General features: G+C 61.5%; 1 protein-coding gene across 2 annotated transcripts in view; it reads left to right on the forward strand.

Moving 5' to 3' along the window:
• Nucleotides 1-20,210, forward strand: part of Adgrl1 (adhesion G protein-coupled receptor L1) — a 70,343-nt gene extending 50,133 nt beyond the window's left edge. For both annotated transcript variants that reach the window (XM_045139221.1, XM_045139222.1), the window contains 19 exons: nucleotides 1,730-2,530; nucleotides 7,102-7,416; nucleotides 7,950-8,053; nucleotides 8,303-8,488; nucleotides 8,746-8,784; nucleotides 8,927-9,110; nucleotides 9,245-9,367; nucleotides 10,535-10,749; nucleotides 10,977-11,147; nucleotides 11,538-11,747; nucleotides 11,843-12,063; nucleotides 12,155-12,221; nucleotides 12,929-13,020; nucleotides 13,397-13,565; nucleotides 15,379-15,507; nucleotides 15,618-15,714; nucleotides 15,825-15,953; nucleotides 16,119-16,136; nucleotides 16,473-20,210. In XM_045139221.1, the coding sequence (XP_044995156.1) occupies nucleotides 1,730-2,530; nucleotides 7,102-7,416; nucleotides 7,950-8,053; nucleotides 8,303-8,488; nucleotides 8,746-8,784; nucleotides 8,927-9,110; nucleotides 9,245-9,367; nucleotides 10,535-10,749; nucleotides 10,977-11,147; nucleotides 11,538-11,747; nucleotides 11,843-12,063; nucleotides 12,155-12,221; nucleotides 12,929-13,020; nucleotides 13,397-13,565; nucleotides 15,379-15,507; nucleotides 15,618-15,714; nucleotides 15,825-15,953; nucleotides 16,119-16,136; nucleotides 16,473-17,233 (4,031 nt within the window). In that variant the 3' untranslated portion in view covers nucleotides 17,234-20,210. The remainder of the gene's footprint in view (nucleotides 1-1,729; nucleotides 2,531-7,101; nucleotides 7,417-7,949; nucleotides 8,054-8,302; nucleotides 8,489-8,745; nucleotides 8,785-8,926; nucleotides 9,111-9,244; nucleotides 9,368-10,534; nucleotides 10,750-10,976; nucleotides 11,148-11,537; nucleotides 11,748-11,842; nucleotides 12,064-12,154; nucleotides 12,222-12,928; nucleotides 13,021-13,396; nucleotides 13,566-15,378; nucleotides 15,508-15,617; nucleotides 15,715-15,824; nucleotides 15,954-16,118; nucleotides 16,137-16,472) is intronic.
• The last annotated feature ends 1,055 nt before the right edge of the window (nucleotides 20,211-21,265 follow it).

A 21,265-nucleotide genomic window follows, 5' to 3' on the forward strand; every position in this document is an offset into this window, starting at 1 on the left:
GATCTTTATCCTAGCACCTGGTTTCCCTCCCTTGCCCCCACCGAGCTGGACCTGGGACTGCCCCCCTGCAAGGGACCCTCAGTCGGGCCTGGGCCTTGGAGTGAATTCTCTGCTCACCCCCCCCTCTCTCCTCCGCCAGCACTAACCCTTTCTTCCCAGGTGGTCTCCAGAGCGCCTCCCTTGGAGCCAGGACTTCGTGGAGCCCCCCCCCCCCTTGTCTCTCTTCCCTCTGCGCAGCTCCCCCAACCCCAAATCTCCCGGGAGTCCAGTCCCTCCATGTCCCCACTCCACCCCTGCATACCAGTATCAGTCAGTGGGTGCTGATGAACCTGGCCTACGGGAGAGGCCCTGCTGGCTGGGCAAGGCTGGGTGCCCCTAGCCTAGCCTGTGGTCTGCCTGCTGGAGCCTCTTCCTCCCTTACTGATTCGGCGGGTAGAGCGCAGACAAGCGTTGGGGTCCTGGGGAGAGAGTGGATGGCCCTAGGCCTCCCTCTTTGGAGTGGGAATGTTCCTTACACCCACAGTTGGTCTGGAAATGTCATTTTCTCTTGAAACTTTTTTGCAGGGGGCGGGGAATAAAGTGAAGTTTTACTTATTATTTTTTTTTATATTACTTACTTATTTATTTGATACAGAGAAAGAGGCAGAGAGGGACAGAATGGGCGCGCCAGGGCCTCCAGCCACTGTAAAATGAACTCCAGACGCATGCATGCGCCCCCCCCCATGTGCATCTGGCTTACGTGGGCCCTGGGGAATCGAACCCAGATCCTTTGGCTTTGCAGGCAAATGCCTTAACCTCTAAGCCATATTATTATCCAGCCGTATTATTATCCAGCCGTATTATTAAAAAAATAATAATAATAATAACTGCCCTGGTGGTTGGTGAAGGATGGGCCCCTGAGCCCCTAGTTTTTCGAAAGAGGCAGAGTGAAGGCCAGGGTGGGGACCCTAAACTCTCAGGGGGCGGTGCTACTGCGACAGACTTCCTTGCTCCCTACCCACCCACCCGCGCCCTTCCCCAACCCACCTCCATCATTCCCAGAGTGGCTCTGGGGAGGACTCTGCTCCAGCAGCCAGTGAACAGAAAAATAAGAGGCTTATCCTTCCGTCTCCCACCTGCCCTCCCCAACACCCCCCTCCCCCGCCTCAGACACATACACACACACACACACGCACACGCACGCACACACACACATACTAACCCTTGTTCTCCATGACCTGTAGGGAGAGTTGAGGGGCAGCTGGGGCGGGGTGGGGAGTGACCAGTCCACCCAGGTGTTCCACCCACCTACCCTTCCCAGTCACCAGCCCTTACCAAGCAACCTTGACTGCAGCGGTGGGGTGGCGGTGGCGGTGGTGGGTGGTGGTAACAGTCTGGCTTTGCCCCATCTGCCCACGACTCCCCCCCTCCCTTTTAGCTTTGCAACCATGTGACTCAACTTCCCTTCCCAACCATCACCAGCCCTTACCAAGCAACCTTGACTGCAGCAGCAGGGTGGGGGGACAGCCTGGCTTTGCCCCACCCCCACGCCCAGCTTTGCAACCACGTGACCAACTTGCCTCTCTTGTCTCTCTCTCTCTCTCTCTCTCTCTCTGTGTCTCTCTCTGTCTCTCTGTGTGTGTGCGCGCGCGCGCGCGCGTGTGTGTGTGCGCGCATCCTCCTCCCTCCCCACCTCCCACATCACGCACACGCAACGCCCCCCCTTCCCTCCCCCCCCACCCCTCCCCAGTCTTCGTGTGCCCGGGGACCCTGCAGAAGGTGCTGGAGCCCACGTCCACGCACGAGTCGGAGCACCAGTCGGGCGCGTGGTGCAAGGACCCGCTGCAGGCGGGCGACCGCATCTACGTGATGCCCTGGATCCCGTACCGCACGGACACGCTGACCGAGTACGCGTCGTGGGACGACTACGTGGCGGCGCGCCACACCACCACCTACCGGCTGCCGCACCGCGTGGACGGCACGGGCTTCGTGGTCTACGACGGCGCCGCCTTCTACAACAAGGAGCGCACGCGCAACGTGGTCAAGTACGACCTGCGCACGCGGATCAAGAGCGGCGAGACGGTGATCGCGGCGGCCAACTACCACGACACGTCGCCCTACCGCTGGGGCGGCAAGACGGACATCGACCTGGCCGTGGACGAGGACGGGCTGTGGGTGCTCTACGCCACCGAGGGCAACAGCGGGCGGCTGGTGGTGAGCCAGCTGAACCCGTACACGCTGCGCTTCGAGGGCACGTGGCAGACGGCCTACGACAAGCGCTCGGCGTCCAACGCCTTCATGGCGTGCGGCGTGCTCTACGTGCTGCGCTCCGTCTACGTGGACGACGACAGCGAGGCGGCGGGCAACCGCGTCGACTACGCCTTCAACACGCGCGCCAACCGCGAGGAGCCCGTGGCCATGGCCTTCCCCAACCCCTACCAGTTCGTGTCCTCCGTGGACTACAACCCGCGCGACAACCAGCTCTACGTGTGGAACAACTACTTCGTGGTGCGCTACGCGCTCGAGTTCGGGCCGCCCGACCCCAGCGCCGGTGAGGACACTCGCACCCACTCCAACCCCCCGGGGAGACCTGGGGAGGGGGATCGGGGCGGGGGAGGACCCCGAAGCCTCCCGGGCTGCAGGGAGGACAGGGGGTGCGCTCTCTGGGCATGCTTGCAAGTGGCCAGACTCTCCAAGATGCCAGGCTGGGGTGGGGGTGCGCGCGCCTTTCGTCCCGGCGCTGCTAAGGAGGGACGCACTTGCAAAGCAGGAAGGGCGCTCTCTGGGCATGCATGCAGGTGGCCAGCCTCTCCGAGATGCCAGGCTGGGGTGGGGGTGCGCGCGCCTTTCGTCCCAGCGCTGCTAAGGAGGGACACACTTGCGTAGCAGGAAGGGCGCTCTCTGGGCATGCATGCAGGTGGCCAGCCTCTCCAAGATGCCAGGCTGGGGTGGGGGTGCGCGCGCCTTTCGTCCCAGTGCTGTTAAGGAGGGACGCACTTGCAGAGCAGGAAGGGCGCTCTCTGGGCATGCTTGCAAGTGGCCAGCCTCTCCGAGATGCCAGGCTGGGGTGGGGGTGCGCGCGCCTTTCGTCCCAGCGCTGCTAAGGAGGGACGCCCTTGCAGAGCAGGAAGGGCGCTCTCTGGGCATGCATGCAAGTGGCCAGCCTCTCCGAGATGCCAGGCTGGGGTGGGGGTGCGCGCGCCTTTCGTCCCAGTGCTGTTAAGGAGGGACGCACTTGCAGAGCAGGAAGGGCGCTCTCTGGGCATGCATGCAGGTGGCCAGCCTCTCGGAGATGCCAGCCTGGGGTGGGGGTGCACGCGCCTTTCGACCCAGTGCTGTTAAGGAGGGACGCACTTGCAGAGCAGGAAGGGCGCTCTCTGGGCATGCTTGCAAGTGGCCAGCCTCTCCGAGATGCCAGGCTGGGGTGGGGGTGCGCGCGCCTTTCGTCCCAGCGCTGCTAAGGAGGGACACACTTGCATAGCAGGAAGGGCGCTCTCTGGGCATGCATGCAGGTGGCCAGCCTCTCCAAGATGCCAGGCTGGGGTGGGGGTGCGCGCGCCTTTCGTCCCGGCGCTGCTAAGGAGGGACGCACTTGCAAAGCAGGAAGGGCGCTCTCTGGGCATGCATGCAGGTGGCCAGCCTCTCCGAGATGCCAGGCTGGGGTGGGGGTGCGCGCGCCTTTCGTCCCGGCGCTGCTAAGGAGGGACGCACTTGCAAAGAAGGAAGGGTGCTCTCTGGGCATGCATGCATGCAGGTGGCCAGCCTCTCGGAGATGCCAGCCTGGGGTGGGGGTGCACGCGCCTTTCGACCCAGTGCTGTTAAGGAGGGACGCACTTGCAGAGCAGGAAGGGCGCTCTCTGGGCATGCTTGCAAGTGGCCAGCCTCTCCGAGATGCCAGGCTGGGGTGGGGGTGCGCGCGCCTTTCGTCCCAGTGCTGCTAAGGAGGGACGCAGTTGCAGAGCAGGAAGGGCGCTCTCTGGGCATGCTTCCAAGTGGCCAGCCTCTCTGAGATGCCAGGCTGGGGTGGGGGTCTACACGCCTTTCGTCCCAGTGCTGCTAAGGAGGGACGCACTTGCAGAGCAGGAAGGGCGCTCTCTGGGCATGCTTGCAAGTGGCCAGCCTCTCCGAGATGCCAGGCTGGGGTGGGGGTGCGCGCGCCTTTCGTCCCAGTGCTGCTAAGGAGGGACGCAGTTGCAGAGCAGGAAGGGCGCTCTCTGGGCATGCTTCCAAGTGGCCAGCCTCTCTGAGATGCCAGGCTGGGGTGGGGGTCTACACGCCTTTCGTCCCAGTGCTGCTAAGGAGGGACGCACTTGCATAGCAGGAAGGGCGCTCTCTGGGCATGCATGCAGGTGGCCAGCCTCTCCAAGATGCCAGGCTGGGGTGGGGGTGCGCGCGCCTTTCGTCCCAGTGCTGTTAAGGAGGGACGCACTTGCAGAGCAGGAAGGGCGCTCTCTGGGCATGCTTGCAAGTGGCCAGCCTCTCCGAGATGCCAGGCTGGGGTGGGGGTCTACGCGCCTTTCATCCCAGTGCTGCTAAGGAGGGACACACTTGCAAAGCAGGAAGGGCGCTCTCTGGCCATGCACGCAAGTCACTAGCCTCCTGGATGCCAGGGTGGTGGTGGTAGTGGAGGGTAACCCTGAGGTCTTGGGGAATCTGGAGGTCAAAGTGGGTACACACGCCTTTCACCCCAGTGCTGCTAAGGAGAGATGCACTTGCAAAGCAATAAGGTGACTCTGGGCATTTTTGCAACTCGCCAGCCTCCTGGATGCCAGGGTGGTGGTGGTGGTGGAAGGTAACCCTGAGGTCTTGGGGGATCTGGAGGTCAAACAAAGGCGTGGGTGCACGCCTTTCATCCCAGTGGTGCTAAGGAGGGATGCACTCGCAAAGCAATAAGGGCACTCTCGGGAAGAGACTGGGGGGGGGGGCATGAATGGGGCCATGGCGTGCAAGTCACCAGCCTGTCCGGGATGCCAGGCTGGGGGAGGGTGCATGCGCCTTTCATCCCAGTGCTGGTAAGAGTGGACGCACTTGCAAAGCAATAAGGGCACTCTCTGGGCATGCGTGCAACCCGCCAGCCTCCTGGATGCCAGGCTGGGGGTGGCGGTGGACGGTAACTCTGTCGAACAAAGTGGTAGCTGGGGGGGAGGGGGCGCACACACCTTTCACCCCAGTGCTGTTAAGGATGGACGCACGTGCAAAGCAATAAGGGCACTCTCTGGGCATGCGTGCAACCCGCCAGCCTCCTGGATGCCAGGCTGGGGGTTGGAGGGGTGGTGGAGGTGCACACCTTTCATCCCAGTGCTGGCAAGGATAGATGCATTTGCAAGCACCGAGGGGACTCTCTGGGCACGAGTGTACGCGCCAGCCTCCGGGATGCCAGGCTGGGAGAGTTGGTAGTAATGGTGGTGGTGGTGGTGGAGGGTAACTCTGAGGTCATGGGGGAATCCAGAGGTCAAACAAAGTGGTAGCTGCGGGGGAGGGGGTGCACACGCCTTTCACCCCCGTGCTTCTAAGGATGGATGCACTTGCAAAGCAATAAGGGCACTCTCTGGACATGCGTCCACCTTGCCAGCCTCTGGGATGCCAGGCTGGGTGGGGGGGAAGAGGGTAACTCTGAGGTCCTGGGGGATCTTGAAGTCAAACACACTGGTAGCTAGGGAGTGCATGCCTTTCATCCCAGCGCTGGTAAAGATGCATGCTCTCGCAAAGAGGGGCCTCTGGGCCTCCTGGGTCCCAGGGTGGTGGAGTGGTAGCTGGGTGTGGCGGTGCATGCCTTTCATCCCAGCGCTGGTGAGGATGGGTGCGTTCGCAGAGCAATAAGGGGCCTCTGGGTCTCCTGGATGCCAGGGTGGTGGTGGTAGGATGGGGGCCAACTCAGGTCTTGGGGGATCCAGAGGTCAAACAGAGTGGTAGCCCGGGCGTGGTGGCGCACGCCTTTCATCCCAGCACTCGGGAGGCAGAGGTAGGAGGATGGCCGTGAGTTCAAGGCCAGCCTGAGACTACAGAGTGAACTCCAGTTCAGCCTGGGCTAGAGCAAGACCCTACCTCAAAAAACCAAAACATCGGGGCTGGAGACAGGGCTTAGCAGTTACGGTGTTTGCCCGTAAAGCCAAAGGACCTCGGTTCGATACCCATGTAAGCCAGACGCACAAGGTAGCGCATGCTTCTGGAGTTTGTTTGCAATGGCTAGAAGCCCTGGTGGGCCCATTCTCTCTTTGCCTCTTTCTCTCACGCTCTCTCAAATAAATAAAATAAAATTTCTTTAAAAGGTTTTTTTAAAAAAAGGGAAAACCAAAAAATGAAATGAAACAAAGTGACAGCGTAGGATAAAGGCTGTTCCAAACACTTCACATCTGGTAATGCCTCCCACTTTGTGGTGCGAAGATTATTACTCCCTTGCTTGACAGAGGAGGCAACAGGCACTTGGGTGTCTAGGGGACTTACCCGTTTGAGGATTGTATCCCAGGGTTCTAGGCTCCTAGCCGGTGACCTGCGCCACCTCCGCTGGGACACTTGGGCACATTTAAGGTGGGGACCACTAAGAGGAGCGGCATCCTGGGGTTAAGCCTGGGTGTCTGTAAAGAAGGGAAAAGCCAGCTAAGCTGCTGAGGCGGGGTGAGCCAGCCCTGAGCAGCCCCAGGCCCCCAGGGAGTTTTGTCTCATCCAACCTCCTTTGCAGAAGAGGAATGGAGGCCCCAGGGAGAAGGGCGTAGCCCGGTGGCCGGCCCAAGCCAGCCACGCAGCGGAGAACAGACCACGTTCTGCCCCCTCCAGATACTTTCCCCAGCCCTCTCCCTAGAGATACCTCAGGGCACACACCGGTAGGTTGTCACCATTTCTCCTTTGTTTGTTTTTTGAGGTAGGGTCTCACTCTAGCCCAGGCTGACCTGGAATTCACTATGTTGTCTCAGGCTGGCCTCGAACTCACGGCGATCCCCCTACCTCTGCCTCCCGAGTGCTGGGATGAAAGGCGTGCGCCGCCACGCCCGGCTCATTTTTGCCGTCTTTGGCGTCTTTACGTGGTCCCCTGAGCGGAGAGGGCCGGGGGCCCCCATTGCTTGAGCACGCTGGCAGGACGCAGGCGTGGGTTTGACCTTGTCTTGTATCTCCTCTCCCTCCCAGGCCCAGCCACTTCCCCGCCACTCAGCACAACCAGCACAGCCCGGCCCACACCCCTCACCAGCACCGCCTCGCCTGCAGCCACCACCCCCCTCCGCCGGGCACCCCTCACCACACACCCGGTGGGTGCCATCAACCAGCTGGGACCTGACATGCCTCCAGCCACAGCCCCAGCACCCAGCACCCGGCGACCCCCAGCCCCCAATCTACATGTGTCCCCCGAGCTCTTCTGCGAACCCCGAGAGGTACGGCGGGTCCAGTGGCCAGCCACCCAGCAGGGCATGCTGGTGGAAAGGCCTTGCCCCAAGGGAACTCGAGGTGAGTGTGGAGGCTGTGGACTCTCCTCTGAGGATGGCCAGGGAAGGGGTGGGGGACACCCGGTGTACCGCTAAGCACAGGTGCCACCTGCCCCTCCTTCCCGCAAAGCTCCTTTCTTCCGACACGACACGGGTGCCCATTTGTGTGCTCTTTCCCGGCGCCCTAGCTCCGCCCGACAGCCGTGCAGGGAGCTGGGCAGGGGAGCTCCCTGACCTTAGGCTAAGGTACACGGATAGCTGCGGGACAGACCCGTGAGCAGCTCAGAGGTCGAAGGGCAAGGCCTGCGCTCCGAGGACCTGAGGGGAGGGCTGGAGAGGCTTCAAGGAAGGGCTTTGCTAGGGGACCCTGACTCTGGAAGGCAGAGACAGAAGAGGGCCGTGTGGGAAGTCGCCTGAGGGACGCCCTTTTTGTGGCTGGACCTGCTTCGAGTCTGCTGCCCCGCCCTCTGCCCGCCTGTTCTCCACTCTGGCTTCTCTCTCCTTGGCCCGTCGTCCTCATCTCCATCCCTTGGGCTCCCTTGTCTGTCTCTACAGGAATTGCTTCGTTCCAGTGTCTGCCTGCTCTGGGGCTCTGGAACCCCCGGGGTCCTGACCTTAGCAACTGCACCTCCCCCTGGGTCAACCAGGTGGCCCAGAAGGTACCAGCAACTGCCGGCCCTCACAGGCAGGCCGTCCAAGGCCCAGGGCCACCAGGGGTAATGGAATCAGAGCTAGAAGGCAGGGTGGGGGGTCTCCTCCCTGCTGTAGCCCGGATGGGAAGGGCCGGCAGGGAGAAGGGGGCAGCTAAGCAGGTGGAGCATGTGAGGAGGGGACGTGGGACGGAGCAGCTGGTCCCCAGTAGACTGAAGGCCCCCCCCTCCACCCCCCCTCCCCACCCCACCACACAGATTAAGAGTGGAGAGAATGCGGCCAACATTGCCAGCGAGCTGGCCCGGCACACGCGGGGCTCCATCTACGCTGGGGACGTCTCCTCGTCCGTGAAGCTGATGGAGCAGCTGTTAGACATCCTGGACGCCCAGCTCCAGGCCCTGCGGCCCATCGAGCGCGAGTCTGCGGGCAAGAACTACAACAAGGTGGGCCCCGTAGAAAGCATGTGACTGCCTCCTCCGAGCCTGCCGCCGCCCCCATACCCAGCCGGAGAGGCGGGGTTCCAGCACCTGCCCTGGGTGGTCCTGAGAGGTGAGGTCCCTTGGCGAATGTCTCTTGCCGGCGGCCCAGCCCCAGGTTGGTGGAAAAGTGAACTATCCAGGCCCCTCATTTTAAGAGCCTTGGGGCTTGGGGAGGCGTGCCCAGAGGCCTCAGCTGAGAGCACCCCCGTCTCTTTCTGCAGATGCACAAGCGAGAGAGAACTTGCAAGGATTATATTAAGGTGAGGCCCAGGGGTGACCCACTTGTGGGAGCCAGAGGCTTCGGCAGCCTTAGGGCTGTGGCAAGGGGAGAGACAGGATTCCTTGTCTGCCACAAGGAATTGTGGGGGGGGGGGGTGCTCACAGCACCGTCTGCCCACGCAGGCGGTGGTGGAGACAGTAGACAACCTGCTGCGGCCGGAAGCGCTTGAGTCGTGGAAAGACATGAACGCCACAGAGCAAGTGCACACGGCCACCATGCTCCTGGACGTACTGGAGGAGGGCGCCTTCCTGCTGGCCGACAACGTGCGGGAGCCTGCGCGCTTCCTGGCTGCCAAACAGAACGTGGGTGAGTGCCGCAGCCTTCGCAAAGCCAGTCCTGACCCTTGGGGGACTCGAGCCTGAACCCTGGGGCTCGTGATACAGTTGAGCCCCGGCTAGGGACAGAGGCTAACAGGTGTCCTTCCTGTCCCTGCCCCACAGTCCTGGAGGTCACTGTCCTAAGCACAGAGGGCCAGGTGCAAGAGCTGGTGTTCCCCCAGGAGCACCCCAGCGAGAGCTCCATCCAGCTGTCCGCCAACACCATCAAGCAGAACAGCCGCAACGGTCAGTGGTCAGCAGGGCCGGGGACACAGCGCACGCACAGTCAGGGCGCACACAGCCAGCTTTGCTGGGTGGAGCGGTCAGTGGTCGTGTTTGCGCGACATCCTGGCTGGTGCACAGGTACTCTGAACCCCACCCAGGCATGGGTTTGCTGGTCCTCCTGGCTCCAGAGATCATTGAGGGGCTGGAGAGGTGGCTTAGTGGTTAAGGAACTTGCCTGCAAAGTCAAAGGACCCAGGTTCACCAGGCATGGTGGCTCACGCCTCTAATCCCAGCACTAGGGAGGCAGCGATAGGAGGATCACGGTGATTTGAGGCCACCCTGAGACTACATAGTGAATTCCAGGTCAGCCTGGACTAGAGTGAGACCCTACCTTGAAAAAAAATAAAAATAAAAAAAGACTTAGGTTTGATTGCCCAGGACCCACATAAGCTAGACACACAAGCTGGCACATGTAGCTGGAGACCCATTCTGCCTCCCTCCCTCCCTTTCCCTGGCTCTCAAATGAATAAAAATAAAAATATTAAAAAAAAAAAAAAAACCTTAAGCCAGGTGTGCTGGCACACACCTTTAATCCCAGCACTTGGGAGGAAGACGAAGGATGATCACCACAAGTTCGAGGCCACCCTGAGACTACTTAGTGAATTCCAGGTCAGCCTGGACCAGAGTGAGACCCTACCTCGAAAAAAAAAAAAAAAAAAAAAAAAAACAAAGGAAAAAGAAAAGAGAGATGATTTTATCATTTGTGACTTAAGACACAGAGAGGTTAGGGGTTTGCCCTGGGTCACACAGCCAGTAAAAGTAGACCAAAGGGCCAGGTCGTGTCATTTGAACTGACCACTGCTGGACAGAGGCCTTGTAAGAAAGGGCTTCCTGGAACCGGGTGTGGTGGCGCACACCTTTAATCCCAGCACTCGGGAGGCAGAGGTAGGAGGATCACCGTGAGTTCGAGGACAGCCTGAGACTCCATAGTGAATTCCAGGTCAGCCTGGGCTAGAGTGAGACCCAGCCTTGGCGAAAAAGAAAAAGAAAAAGAAATGGCTTCCTGGGCCGAGGCCCAGCTTCCGTGGTCCCAGCAGCCAGTGTGGCTGCAGACCTGGGAAGCCAGGTGTGTGGACAAAGGGGTGTGACCGAGGGTGGCTGCCAACATCACTGTGCCCGTCTCCCCAGGGGTCGTGAAAGTTGTCTTCACCCTCTACAACAACCTCGGCCTCTTCCTGTCCACGGAGAACGCCACCGTGAAGCTGGCCGGCGAGGGAGGAGCAGGGGGCTCTGGAGGGGCCTCCCTGGTGGTGAACTCTCAGGTCATCGCAGCGTCCATCAACAAGGAATCGAGCCGCGTCTTCCTCATGGATCCCGTCATCTTCACTGTGGCCCACCTGGAGGTGAGCCAAGGTGTACCCCTCCTTCCATGGGATGCCATCCCCCTGCATTCCCAGGCCACCCCACAGGATGAGTACGTTGCTGCCTGTCTCTGGTGGGCACCCGCCCTCTGACCCCCACTTGGGAGTGTGGCCCGTTGGTGCCACAGATGTGGTCACTGTCCCTGTAGCTGGGCATTGGGGCAGAAGTAGCATTGCCACTTCTGACACCCTGGCGCCCGGCCCAACAGGCCAAGAACCACTTCAACGCGAACTGCTCCTTCTGGAACTACTCGGAGCGCTCCATGCTGGGCTACTGGTCCACGCAGGGCTGCCGCCTGGTCGAGTCCAACCAGACCCACACCACGTGCGCCTGCAGCCACCTCACCAACTTCGCCGTGCTCATGGCTCACCGAGAGATCGTAAGCTGGCCGGCGCTCTGCCACTCCGGGCGGGCCCGCTGGCTGCTGGCCGGGCTTTGCATGGCATCCTGGGGAGCGTGCAGCATGGGCAGCACCGGCCAGGCCAGCTCATGGGCATGGGGTGGGGGGGGGGCCCCAGTCTCGTCCGGGGCATGAGGCCGTCTTACATCTGGCTCCCTCTGGCCGCCGAGGCACTGTGGAGAAGCAAGTTGGTGTGACGTTTGTCACCTGCACGCGCCTTGCGGAGCATGCGCAAGTGTGAGCGCGCTGCCTGCGCGGGTTGGGGGCTGTCGCCGGGGTCCTTGCCTGCAGCCGGCAGCCGGCCCAGCCCTGGACACGGAACCGGCGGTGCTGAGCACGACCCCTCTCCCCCACTGCCCCTGTCCCCAGTACCAGGGCCGCATCAACGAGCTGCTGCTCTCGGTCATCACGTGGGTGGGCATTGTGATCTCCCTGGTCTGCCTGGCCATCTGCATCTCCACCTTCTGCTTCCTGCGGGGCCTGCAGACCGACCGCAACACCATCCACAAGAACCTGTGCATCAACCTCTTCCTGGCCGAGCTGCTCTTCCTGGTGGGAATCGACAAGACGCAGTATGAGGTGGGCGGGGAGCCCGGGTGGGTGGGCAGGCGGGCGGCGCCCCGCGCCCCGCGCGCCCAGCCGCTCACGGTGCCGGCGCCCCGCGCGCTCCGCAGATCGCCTGCCCCATCTTCGCCGGCCTCCTGCACTACTTCTTCCTGGCCGCCTTCTCCTGGCTGTGCCTGGAGGGCGTGCACCTCTACCTGCTGCTCGTGGAGGTGTTCGAGAGCGAGTACTCGCGCACCAAGTACTACTACCTGGGCGGCTACTGCTTCCCGGCCCTGGTGGTGGGCATCGCGGCCGCCATCGACTACCGCAGCTACGGCACCGAGAAGGCGTGAGTGCCCCTCCCCCGGGGCCCCCGCCCGGCCGGGTGTGGCCCACCAGGGGGGGGCCCCGCGGTGAGGAGGGCTCGCTGTCTCTTACAGCTGCTGGCTCCGAGTGGACAACTACTTCATCTGGAGCTTTATTGGGCCCGTCTCCTTCGTCATTGTGGTAAGCTGGTAGGCACCCCGGGCCCTGGGTTCCCTTCCTTCATCCAGCCTGTCTTCATGCACGCCCTCCCCCGTGCCACACTCCAGAGGCACGACTTTTAAATGTTGGTCAGGATTGAGCCGCGGGGCATAATGGGGAGCGCTTGCCAGGCCTGTGAAAGACCCTGGGTTCCATCTCCAGCACTACGGGCGGGCGGGCGGGCGGGGGGGATCTTGTGGGCTGGAGAGAGGGCTTAGCAGTTTAGGTGCTCGTCGGCGAAGCCTAAGAACGCACGTTCAAATCTCCAGGTCCCACATAAGCCAGGCAGACACACAGTGACGCAGGCGCATAGTGTCACATATGTCCCACAGGGGCACGCACATCTGGAATTCATTCCCAGCGGTGTGCCCGTTCTCTCTCCCTCAAAGTAAATTAAAAAAAAATAAAATAAAAACTAATCCTGAGTCACTAAAAGCACCGGGCCAACTGGGCCCATAGAGCCCCTGCACCAGGACTGACGGGTAACGGTGATCTGAGCCCTTACTGCATGCCAGGCCAGAGCCCTGGGCTCCTGTCAGTCAGGGCAGGAAGCTAACTGCAGACAGCAGGCGTCTTGAGCCCCTGCAGGCGCAGGAGGCCCCAAGGAAGGGGTTGGGACAGAGACCTGCCATGGCTGTGGTCTGAGAAAGCAGAGACAGGAACCTGAGCCCAGCCCCGCCCTTGCCCAGGTGAACCTGGTGTTCCTCATGGTGACCCTGCACAAAATGGTCCGAAGCTCCTCCGTCCTCAAGCCCGACTCCAGCCGCCTGGACAACATCAAGTGAGCCCCCCCTGTTTGCCTGCCCCGGCACTCCCACGCGAGCTTAACTTCTCCCTGGATGTCCTGGAACCCGGTGGGGTTTGCGTCGCGAGAGGGAGTGTTTGCACGTCATGGACCCAGTGCACACCAGTAGCCCGCACAACCTGTGGCCTCAGGGTCACAGCCGCGGGCTCGAAATGAGGGCCACCTAGAGGAGAGTGGACTGCAGAAGGTAGTTCTGGCCGCCCGCTGGGCAGGGAGGGATCAGCTCTCCCTCTGGAGGCGCCCCCAGGCCCTGGCTGGGCTACAGCTGTCACCCAAGGCGCAGGAGGCCGCAGGGCTGGGGCCAGCTCTTCGGTGGCCCTCTGCCCACGGTCCCCCCGCATGTCCCCACCAGGTCCTGGGCCCTGGGCGCCATCGCACTGCTCTTCCTGCTGGGCCTCACCTGGGCCTTCGGCCTGCTCTTCATCAACAAGGAGTCCGTGGTCATGGCCTATCTCTTCACCACCTTCAACGCCTTCCAGGGGCTCTTCATCTTCGTCTTTCACTGCGCCTTGCAGAAGAAGGTAAGGGCGAGGGTCTCCGCTGGGGCTGGGGGGCGTGCCCTGACCACCCCCCCCCCGGGAGCGGGAGAGGGAGGTGAAGGGTCCAGGCGTGCCCCAGGCCCTCCCCAGTGCATCCCCTGGTCACCTGTCTTCCAGCGGAGCCACTTACGTGCCCTGGGAGGGGCACACAGGCTTCGGAGTGAGCCGGTCAAGAGGGTTCTCGCTCAGGAGGGAGATGGGGTGACTGGGCGTGGGGCATGATCCCAGGAAAGACAACGCATGGGGGGAGGGTAAGGCAATAGAGGTAGCACGCACACATGCACACAAACGCACACACACACACACACGCACACTCACACGACTGAGGCATCGGTGAGCCAGCGGAGGCCTCTAGACTTGTGTCCCGAGGCAGGGAAGGCCTACTCAGACTGCAGTCAGGCTCAGAGGACGGGGAGGCTGGCCTGGCCGTGCCACAGGGGTACAGGGGAGACCCCTCGTAGCCCTGCTCGGCTCACAGCTGCCCTGCGGCTGAGGACACAGCTCGTTGGTAGAGGACACTTGCCCGGCGTGTTTGAGATCCCGGGTTCTAACCCCAGCACCAGAACAAAAGTCGGGGCTGTGGCGAATCCAGTCAAAGCCAGTGCCCTGTGCTGCCAGCTCCTTACAGGGGCCGTAGCCTGAGCTGGTTCGTCCGTCTGCCCTCCCTCTGGCCTCCTCCTTGCTGTCCGGAACACAGACAGGACTCATACACGGTCCACGTGACCTGAAGGGTCCTGCACATACGTCCACCCACCACCCCCACTGGCACTGCCTAGCCCCCTTCCTGGCCATGGTTTCTCCACAGCACCTGACACCATCAGACACCAATGGTGTGGACATCAGTCCTCTGTACCCACAGATTTCACTCCTGCAGGTTCAGTCCATGCAGTTCAGAAGCATTCAAAAAAAAAAAAAAAAAAACGCTCCCGAACAGATTTTTTTTTCATGTCATCTTTCCCCAACCAATGCAGTATAGCAAAGGTTCACAAAGCACATAGATTGTGCGCAGGTACAGGTGACCTCAGTGTAATTTAAAGTATATGGGAGGGGGCTGGAGAGATGGCTTAGCGGTTAAGGTGCTTGCCTGCAAAGCCAGAGAATCCAGGTTCGACTCCCAAGGACCCGGTAATCCAGATGCACAAGGTGGCCCATGTGTCTGGAGTTCTTTTGCAATAGCCTGGAGGCCCTGGCACTCCCATTCTTGGCCTTCTCTCTCAAATAAATATATAAAAATAAAAATATTTTTAAGCCGGGCGTGGTGGCGCACGCCTTTAATCCCAGCACTCGGGAGGCAGAGGTAGGAGGATCGCCGTGAGTTCAAGGCCACCCTGAGACTACAGAGTTAATTCCAGGTTAGCCTGGACCAGAGTGAGACCCTACCTCGAAAAACCAAAAATATATATATATATATATTTTTAAAATATGGGCAGATGTGTGCGGGTCCCATGCAGGCAGTGCTATTGTGTTAGAAGTGACTGGAGCATCTGCTGCCCTGGAACCCGCTTCCTGCAGAGAGCAAGGACAGCTGACCTTTAGATCCGCGTCTGTTGCCTTGTCTCTCGCGGGCTAAGACGCCAGCTCTGACAGGGAGGGCTCGGGTTCTGCTGTCTCCCGCGGCCCCACACCGTGCCTGGCACACGGTGGGCACTCACTGACCATCTCCATCCGCTGAGTTGGAGAGGGGAGATGGGAGTAAGAGTCAGCGGAGGTGGAGGAAAGAAGAGTGAGCCCCGGGCGCAGGCGCGCGCGCGGGGCGCAGCGGGCCTTGAGCGCGCGGTCGCCCCCCTGTCCCCAGGTGCACAAGGAGTACAGCAAGTGCCTGCGCCACTCGTACTGCTGCATCCGCTCCCCGCCCGGCGGCGCGCACGGCTCCCTGAAGACCTCGGCCATGCGCAGCAACACCCGCTACTACACGGGGACCCAGGTACCGCGCGCGGTGGCCCCGGGCGCCCCTCCCCGCGTGCCCCGGAGCTCAGCTCGCTCGCTCGCGGCAGGTGTCGGCCCGGGCCCTCACCTCTGCGCTCTCGTCCCCAGAGCCGGATCCGGAGGATGTGGAACGACACGGTGAGGAAACAGACCGAGTCGTCCTTCATGGCAGGCGACATCAACAGCACCCCGACCCTGAACCGCGGTGAGCGGCCCCTCCCCTCGTGGGCCTGGCTGTCTCCCTCTCTCTCCCTCTCCCCGGGGGGGGGGGGCTCCCGGAGCCGCCTGGTGACCTCTGGCCCCTTGCCTGCGCAGGTACCATGGGGAACCACCTGCTGACCAACCCAGTGCTGCAGCCCCGTGGAGGGACAAGCCCGTACAACACCCTCATCGCGGAGTCGGTGGGCTTCAATCCCTCCTCGCCCCCCGTCTTCAACTCCCCAGGTGAGGGCGCTCAGGCGGCCTGCGTGCCAGCGAGGCTCCTGGCACCCCAGGTTGGGAGGCTGTTGGGGGCAGGCCGCCTGCTGGAGCCCCCTCCCCGGAGCCGGGCCAGGGGGTCCTTGGCGGCTCACCCTCTTCCTCTCTTTTCTTGCGCGCTGCCGTCTGCAGGGAGCTACAGGGAACCCAGTAAGTACCGCTGTCCTGGCGAGGCTGCAGACCCAGGTGGGGACAAAGGCAGGGCTGCTCTCCAGAGGCCTCCGTTAGGGACAGGAAGGCTCCGGGGTGGGGGTGGGGGGTCGTGTGAGGGCGGAGAGGGTCTCAGTACGCCTGGGCAGTGGGGTCCAGCTGCCCCGGCCTGCGCGGAGGATGCGAACCCTCAGCTGTGAGAGGATCCTGGGAAACTGGTTCTTCACGCACCCGCCCACCCACTCCCTGCAGGCGAGGAAAAGGGGTCCGGGGGGGGGGAGGCCCCCCCCCAGCCCCGGTGCCCTGAGACTCCTGACCCGCCCCTCTGCCCTGCAGAGCACCCCCTGGGAGGCCGGGAAGCCTGCGGCATGGACACCCTGCCGCTGAACGGCAACTTCAACAACAGCTACTCGCTGCGCAGCGGGGATTTCCCCCCGGGGGATGGGGGCCCGGAGCCGCCCCGAGGGGGCCGCAACCTGGCGGACGCGGCGGCCTTCGAGAAGATGATCATCTCGGAGCTGGTGCACAACAACCTGCGCGGCGGCGGCGGCGGCGGCGGCGGCGGCGGGGCCAAAGGGCCCCCACCGCCCGAGCCGCCCGCGCCCCCCGTGCCCGGCGCCGGCGGCGAGGAGGAGGCCGGTGGGCCCGGCGGTGCGGACCGGGCGGAGATTGAACTTCTCTACAAAGCCCTGGAGGAACCCCTGCTGCTGCCCCGGGCCCAGTCGGTGCTGTACCAGAGCGACCTGGACGAGTCGGAGAGCTGCACCGCAGAAGACGGGGCCACCAGCCGGCCCCTCTCCTCCCCTCCCGGCCGGGACTCCCTCTATGCCAGCGGGGCCAACCTGCGGGACTCGCCCTCCTACCCGGACAGCAGCCCCGAGGGGCCCAGCGAGGCTCTGCCCCCACCCCCGCCGGCCCCCCCCGGCCCCCCTGAAATCTACTACACCTCGCGCCCACCGGCCCTGGTGGCCCGGAACCCCCTACAGGGCTACTACCAGGTGCGGAGGCCCAGCCACGAGGGCTACCTGGCAGCCCCCGGCCTCGAGGGACCAGGGCCCGATGGGGATGGGCAGATGCAACTGGTTACTAGTCTCTGAGGGCCTCACGGACCAGGGGTCTAGGGCCCCGGCCAGGGAGGGGCCCCGGCAAGGCTCCGGTGGGAGCGGAGACCGGTGGAGGCAGTGGCTGGTGGGCCGCTCTCGCCAGGCCCTCGACCGTGGGCCCACAGCCCCCCCCCCACCCCAGGGGCGCTGCCATGGGCCCCGGGTGCCAGGGTTCGCAGGCAGACAGGGTTTCCACCAGCCACATGCACCAGCTTTCTCTGGGGGGGGGGGGCGGGAAGTACCATGAGGAGGAGCCCCGAGGCCCCTGCGAGTGAGGGGTGGGCAGACGCTGGCAGGTGTGACCCACTTCCGATGCCCCCTTCCCTTGCGCCTCCGGCCCCTGGAGACAGCTCGGGATGTGGCTTCCCGAAGTGCGGAGGGCCAGCTTCTGAGGTCACCAAAGTCCCTACCCCCACGAGATCCACAGCCCGTCAGCTGAGCGCGATGGGGCAGCAGAGCAGGTGGACAGGTGGACAGGCTCCTCCCGTGCTAGCTCCCTGCCCCAGAGGAGGCCTCGGGCATGGAGAAGGGCCAGGCCCCGGGGACGGGCAGTGGTGGCCCGTGGCTTTAACGGTGTAGCTTTCTCGGAAGCTCCTTCCCCCTTGCTACCGGTCGGTCCCTGCCTCCCACACACGCCCACCCTCAGCCCCCACAGTGCACCCAATGACCCCCTCCCTGGGGTGACCCCTGAAGAAGCACAACTTCCCGCGGGGCCTCTGGCCCACAGGGGCGGCCATACTTGGGCAATTCCCGGTCCTGTGGGCTTGGCTATCTGGGGAGCAGATATTGGGTCTGGGGCCCCCTGGGGAGTGGGTCCTGGGCTTGGATCTTTCCCTAGGGGGAGGGCCCTCTTACCCTTCCCCTCTCCTCCTCCCTCATTGCTGTAAATATTTCAACAAAATGGAAAAGAAAAAAAAAAAGACAAAAAAAAAAAAACACCAGAAAGAAAAGAAAAATCTCATCACTTGAAACCACTGGGCACCTGCTGCCCAGGCCAGCCTGGACTCTATCCAGAGCAAAGCGGAACTGCCTGCCACCCTAACAGCCAGGACTTTCTCCCGGCACCACCCTGGGCATCGCAGCCAGGGTGGGCGGGCCGCCAGAGCAGCTTTTTACACTCCAGAGACAAAAAGTGAAATCTAGAAGCAACAGTGAAACAAAGGACTCCTTCCTGGCACCTGCCCATCGCCTGCCCCAGCTGGGTCAGTGAGCCCACCTGGGGCGCGTACCTCACTGCCTGCCCCAGGACCACAGGCCTGTCTCCCCGCCCCTCCCCACTGGCCGGTGGGGGAGGCACCTTCACACCCAAAGATGCTTTTACCAAGATGGCTGCATTACCCCTTTGAGTTCCTGCTTCTTGTGTATCCTATCAGGACTCTTGGGCAGTCGGGGGGGAAAAGGCTGGCTTCCCACCGTGAGGGCTGTAGGAAGGAGCGGAGGGCAGAGGGCTGGTCAGGAATCCGCATGGCTAAGCAGGGGAGGGAGGGCTGGCAGTGGTGGTCTCTGGCGGAGAAAAGCCCAGAGAAGGAGAGGGATCCTTCTCCGGGAGGCACGCCAGGGCCTTGGGGGTCAGGGTACCCACGTGCTGGGGCCTCCACCCCAAGCCCCCAGGCCCTGGACGGTCCAGGATCGGGGTGTCTGCTGCGCTCCCCTCCACCTCAGTCAGCCTGACCTCCTCGGTAGGTCGGTCCCCCAGTCCCTCGGGGGGTAGCCTCTCGTTTCATTGCCATTTTCCCAGGGGTGGTCGTCTGCCTCTGTCCTGACTTACCTATCTCTCTTGCCCCGCCCTCTCTCTCTCACAAGTGCCATGAGTTTTCAGACATCTTTGAGTCTCAGCCTGCAGCTGCCATGAACTTTGGGTTACGAGGGAGGGCCTCTGGGAGGTCACCGAAGGGAAGGGGGACATGTACGTGGTGGCCGGAAGGACCCTTTTTGCTGCTAGGAACCTCCCCCCCCATCACCTTCTGGGGCGCTGGGGCTGGCTCGTCCCCATCGATGAGGGGAGACCAAAGGTGGTGAGTGGTTTGCTCCGCGGATGGGGCGAGATGTGAGGAGAAGGCAGAGCTTATCTGTGCCCGCGTCACTGGAAGACGGCTGGTGAGGTGTAGACCGGGGAAAGTGACCGCACGGGGCAGTCTTGCCAGGGGACGGCGAGGAGGGTAGCAGACGGTCAGCTCGGCGGCCCTTGCTGGTCTGGAGCCCCCGCCATGGCTATGCGGAGGGTCTGGCCCAGCCCAGGCCCGGCAAGAGGGGTCTTCCAGGGGCTGGGCTGGGAGGAGCGAGGTAGACAGCTGCTTTTGTCCAGCCCTCCTTACACTCCAGACGTGGACAATCAGGGGGAGAGGGTGTAGCAGGGCCCTTGGCTCCCCACTCCAGCTGGAATCACCCGGGGGTGGGGGGGATCTCAGGCCTCAACAGTCGCACGGAAGGGGCCCCAGGTGGGGCTGGGTTCCACCGCAGTCCCTCCCAAAGCCACCCAGAGAGCCCAGGTATCCCCCACCTCAACCAGACCTGGTGCCTTGACGCCCTACCCCAGCTGGGAAGGTACAGAGAAGGGTCTTGGTTTCCTCGGGCTCCTGAGTTCATTTGCTCCTAAATCTTGTTAATTCTTTTTCTCTCTCTCGATACTTGTTTCTTTTGGGTCTCCCTAGCCTTCCCTTTCCCCACCTCAGCCCCATGTCGTTCTCTCCGCGTCTGCGTTCCTCTCTTTCTATTCATCAATCTCTCTGTCCATCAGGGCCGCCTCCCTGCTCCCGCGCCCCAGCCCCTCCCCCTCCTCCTCCTCCTCTTCCCCCCCCCCCTCCCCCTTGGTCTCCTTTTCGATATGCCAAACCAATTTTGGGTCGAGTGCATTTAACGAGAACAAAACAAAAGGCTCATAACAAGAACGTTTCAGAAAAAAACAAAAAGTTAAAAAAAATTGTTGAGTCAAAAAAAAAAAAGTCAATAAAGAAATTAAGATTTCTTGGAATGACAAGAGTGGTGTGACTCATTCAGGGTGGGGTAAGAAGTGGGATGGTAGTTCTAGTTTGAGTCCCCAGGAACCGACTGCTGTGTGCAGAAGTAACTGTGTGGAGGTGCAGGTTTCATCCGTGAGTTTTATATTCCTCTTGGGCTACAGTGATTGGCAGGTCAGCCTAGGCTACAGTGAAACCCTGCTTCAAAAAAAAAAAAGAAAAGAAAAAGAAAAAAAGATGGACTGGAGGGATGGCTTAGCCATGAAGGCGGTTGACTGCAAAGCCAAAGGACTTCCGTTCAATTCCCCACATGCACAACGTGGCGCATGTGTCTGGAGTTCCTTTGCAGTGGCTGGAGGCCCAATGTGCCCATTCTCTCTGTCTGTCTGTCACTCTCTGACTCTCTCAAATAAATAAAAACTTAAAAAAATAAAAAAAAAGGAAAAAGAGAGCCAAGCGTGGTGGTGCACGCCTTTCATCCCAGCACTCAGGAGGCCGAGGTAGGAGAATCACTGTGAGTTCAAAGTCACCCAGAGACTACATAGTGAATTCCAGGTCACCCTGGGCTATACAGTGAAACCCTATCTTGAAAAATGAAAATAAAATATTCTTTAAAATGGGGCCTGGAGATGGCTTAGTTATTTAAGGCACTTGCCTGCAAAGCCAAAGGACTCGGGTTAAATTCTCTAGTACCCCTATAAACTCAGGCGCACAGGGAGGCCCAGGCATCTGGAGTTCATTCGGGAATGGCTAAGAGGTCCTGGATCCTCTGTACCTGACCCGCTTCTCAAATAAATAAAATGTTTTTAAAAAGAGGGGGACTGGAGAGATGGCTCAGCACTTAAGGCATTTGCCTGCAAAGCCCAAGGACCCAAGTTTGATTCCCCAGTACCCACATGAACCAGGATGCACAAGGTGGCTGGAATTTGTTTGTAGTGCCTAGAGGCCTTGGCACACCTATTCTATGTCTCTTTCTCTGTCTCAAACTATTAGGAAAAAAAAAAAAGCTATCATGAGCTGGAGAGATGGCTTAGCAGTTAAGGCATTTGCCTACAAAGCCAAAGGACCC

This window comes from Jaculus jaculus, chromosome 21 (assembly GCF_020740685.1).
Source record: "Jaculus jaculus isolate mJacJac1 chromosome 21, mJacJac1.mat.Y.cur, whole genome shotgun sequence".
Taxonomy (NCBI): Eukaryota; Metazoa; Chordata; class Mammalia; order Rodentia; family Dipodidae; genus Jaculus; species Jaculus jaculus.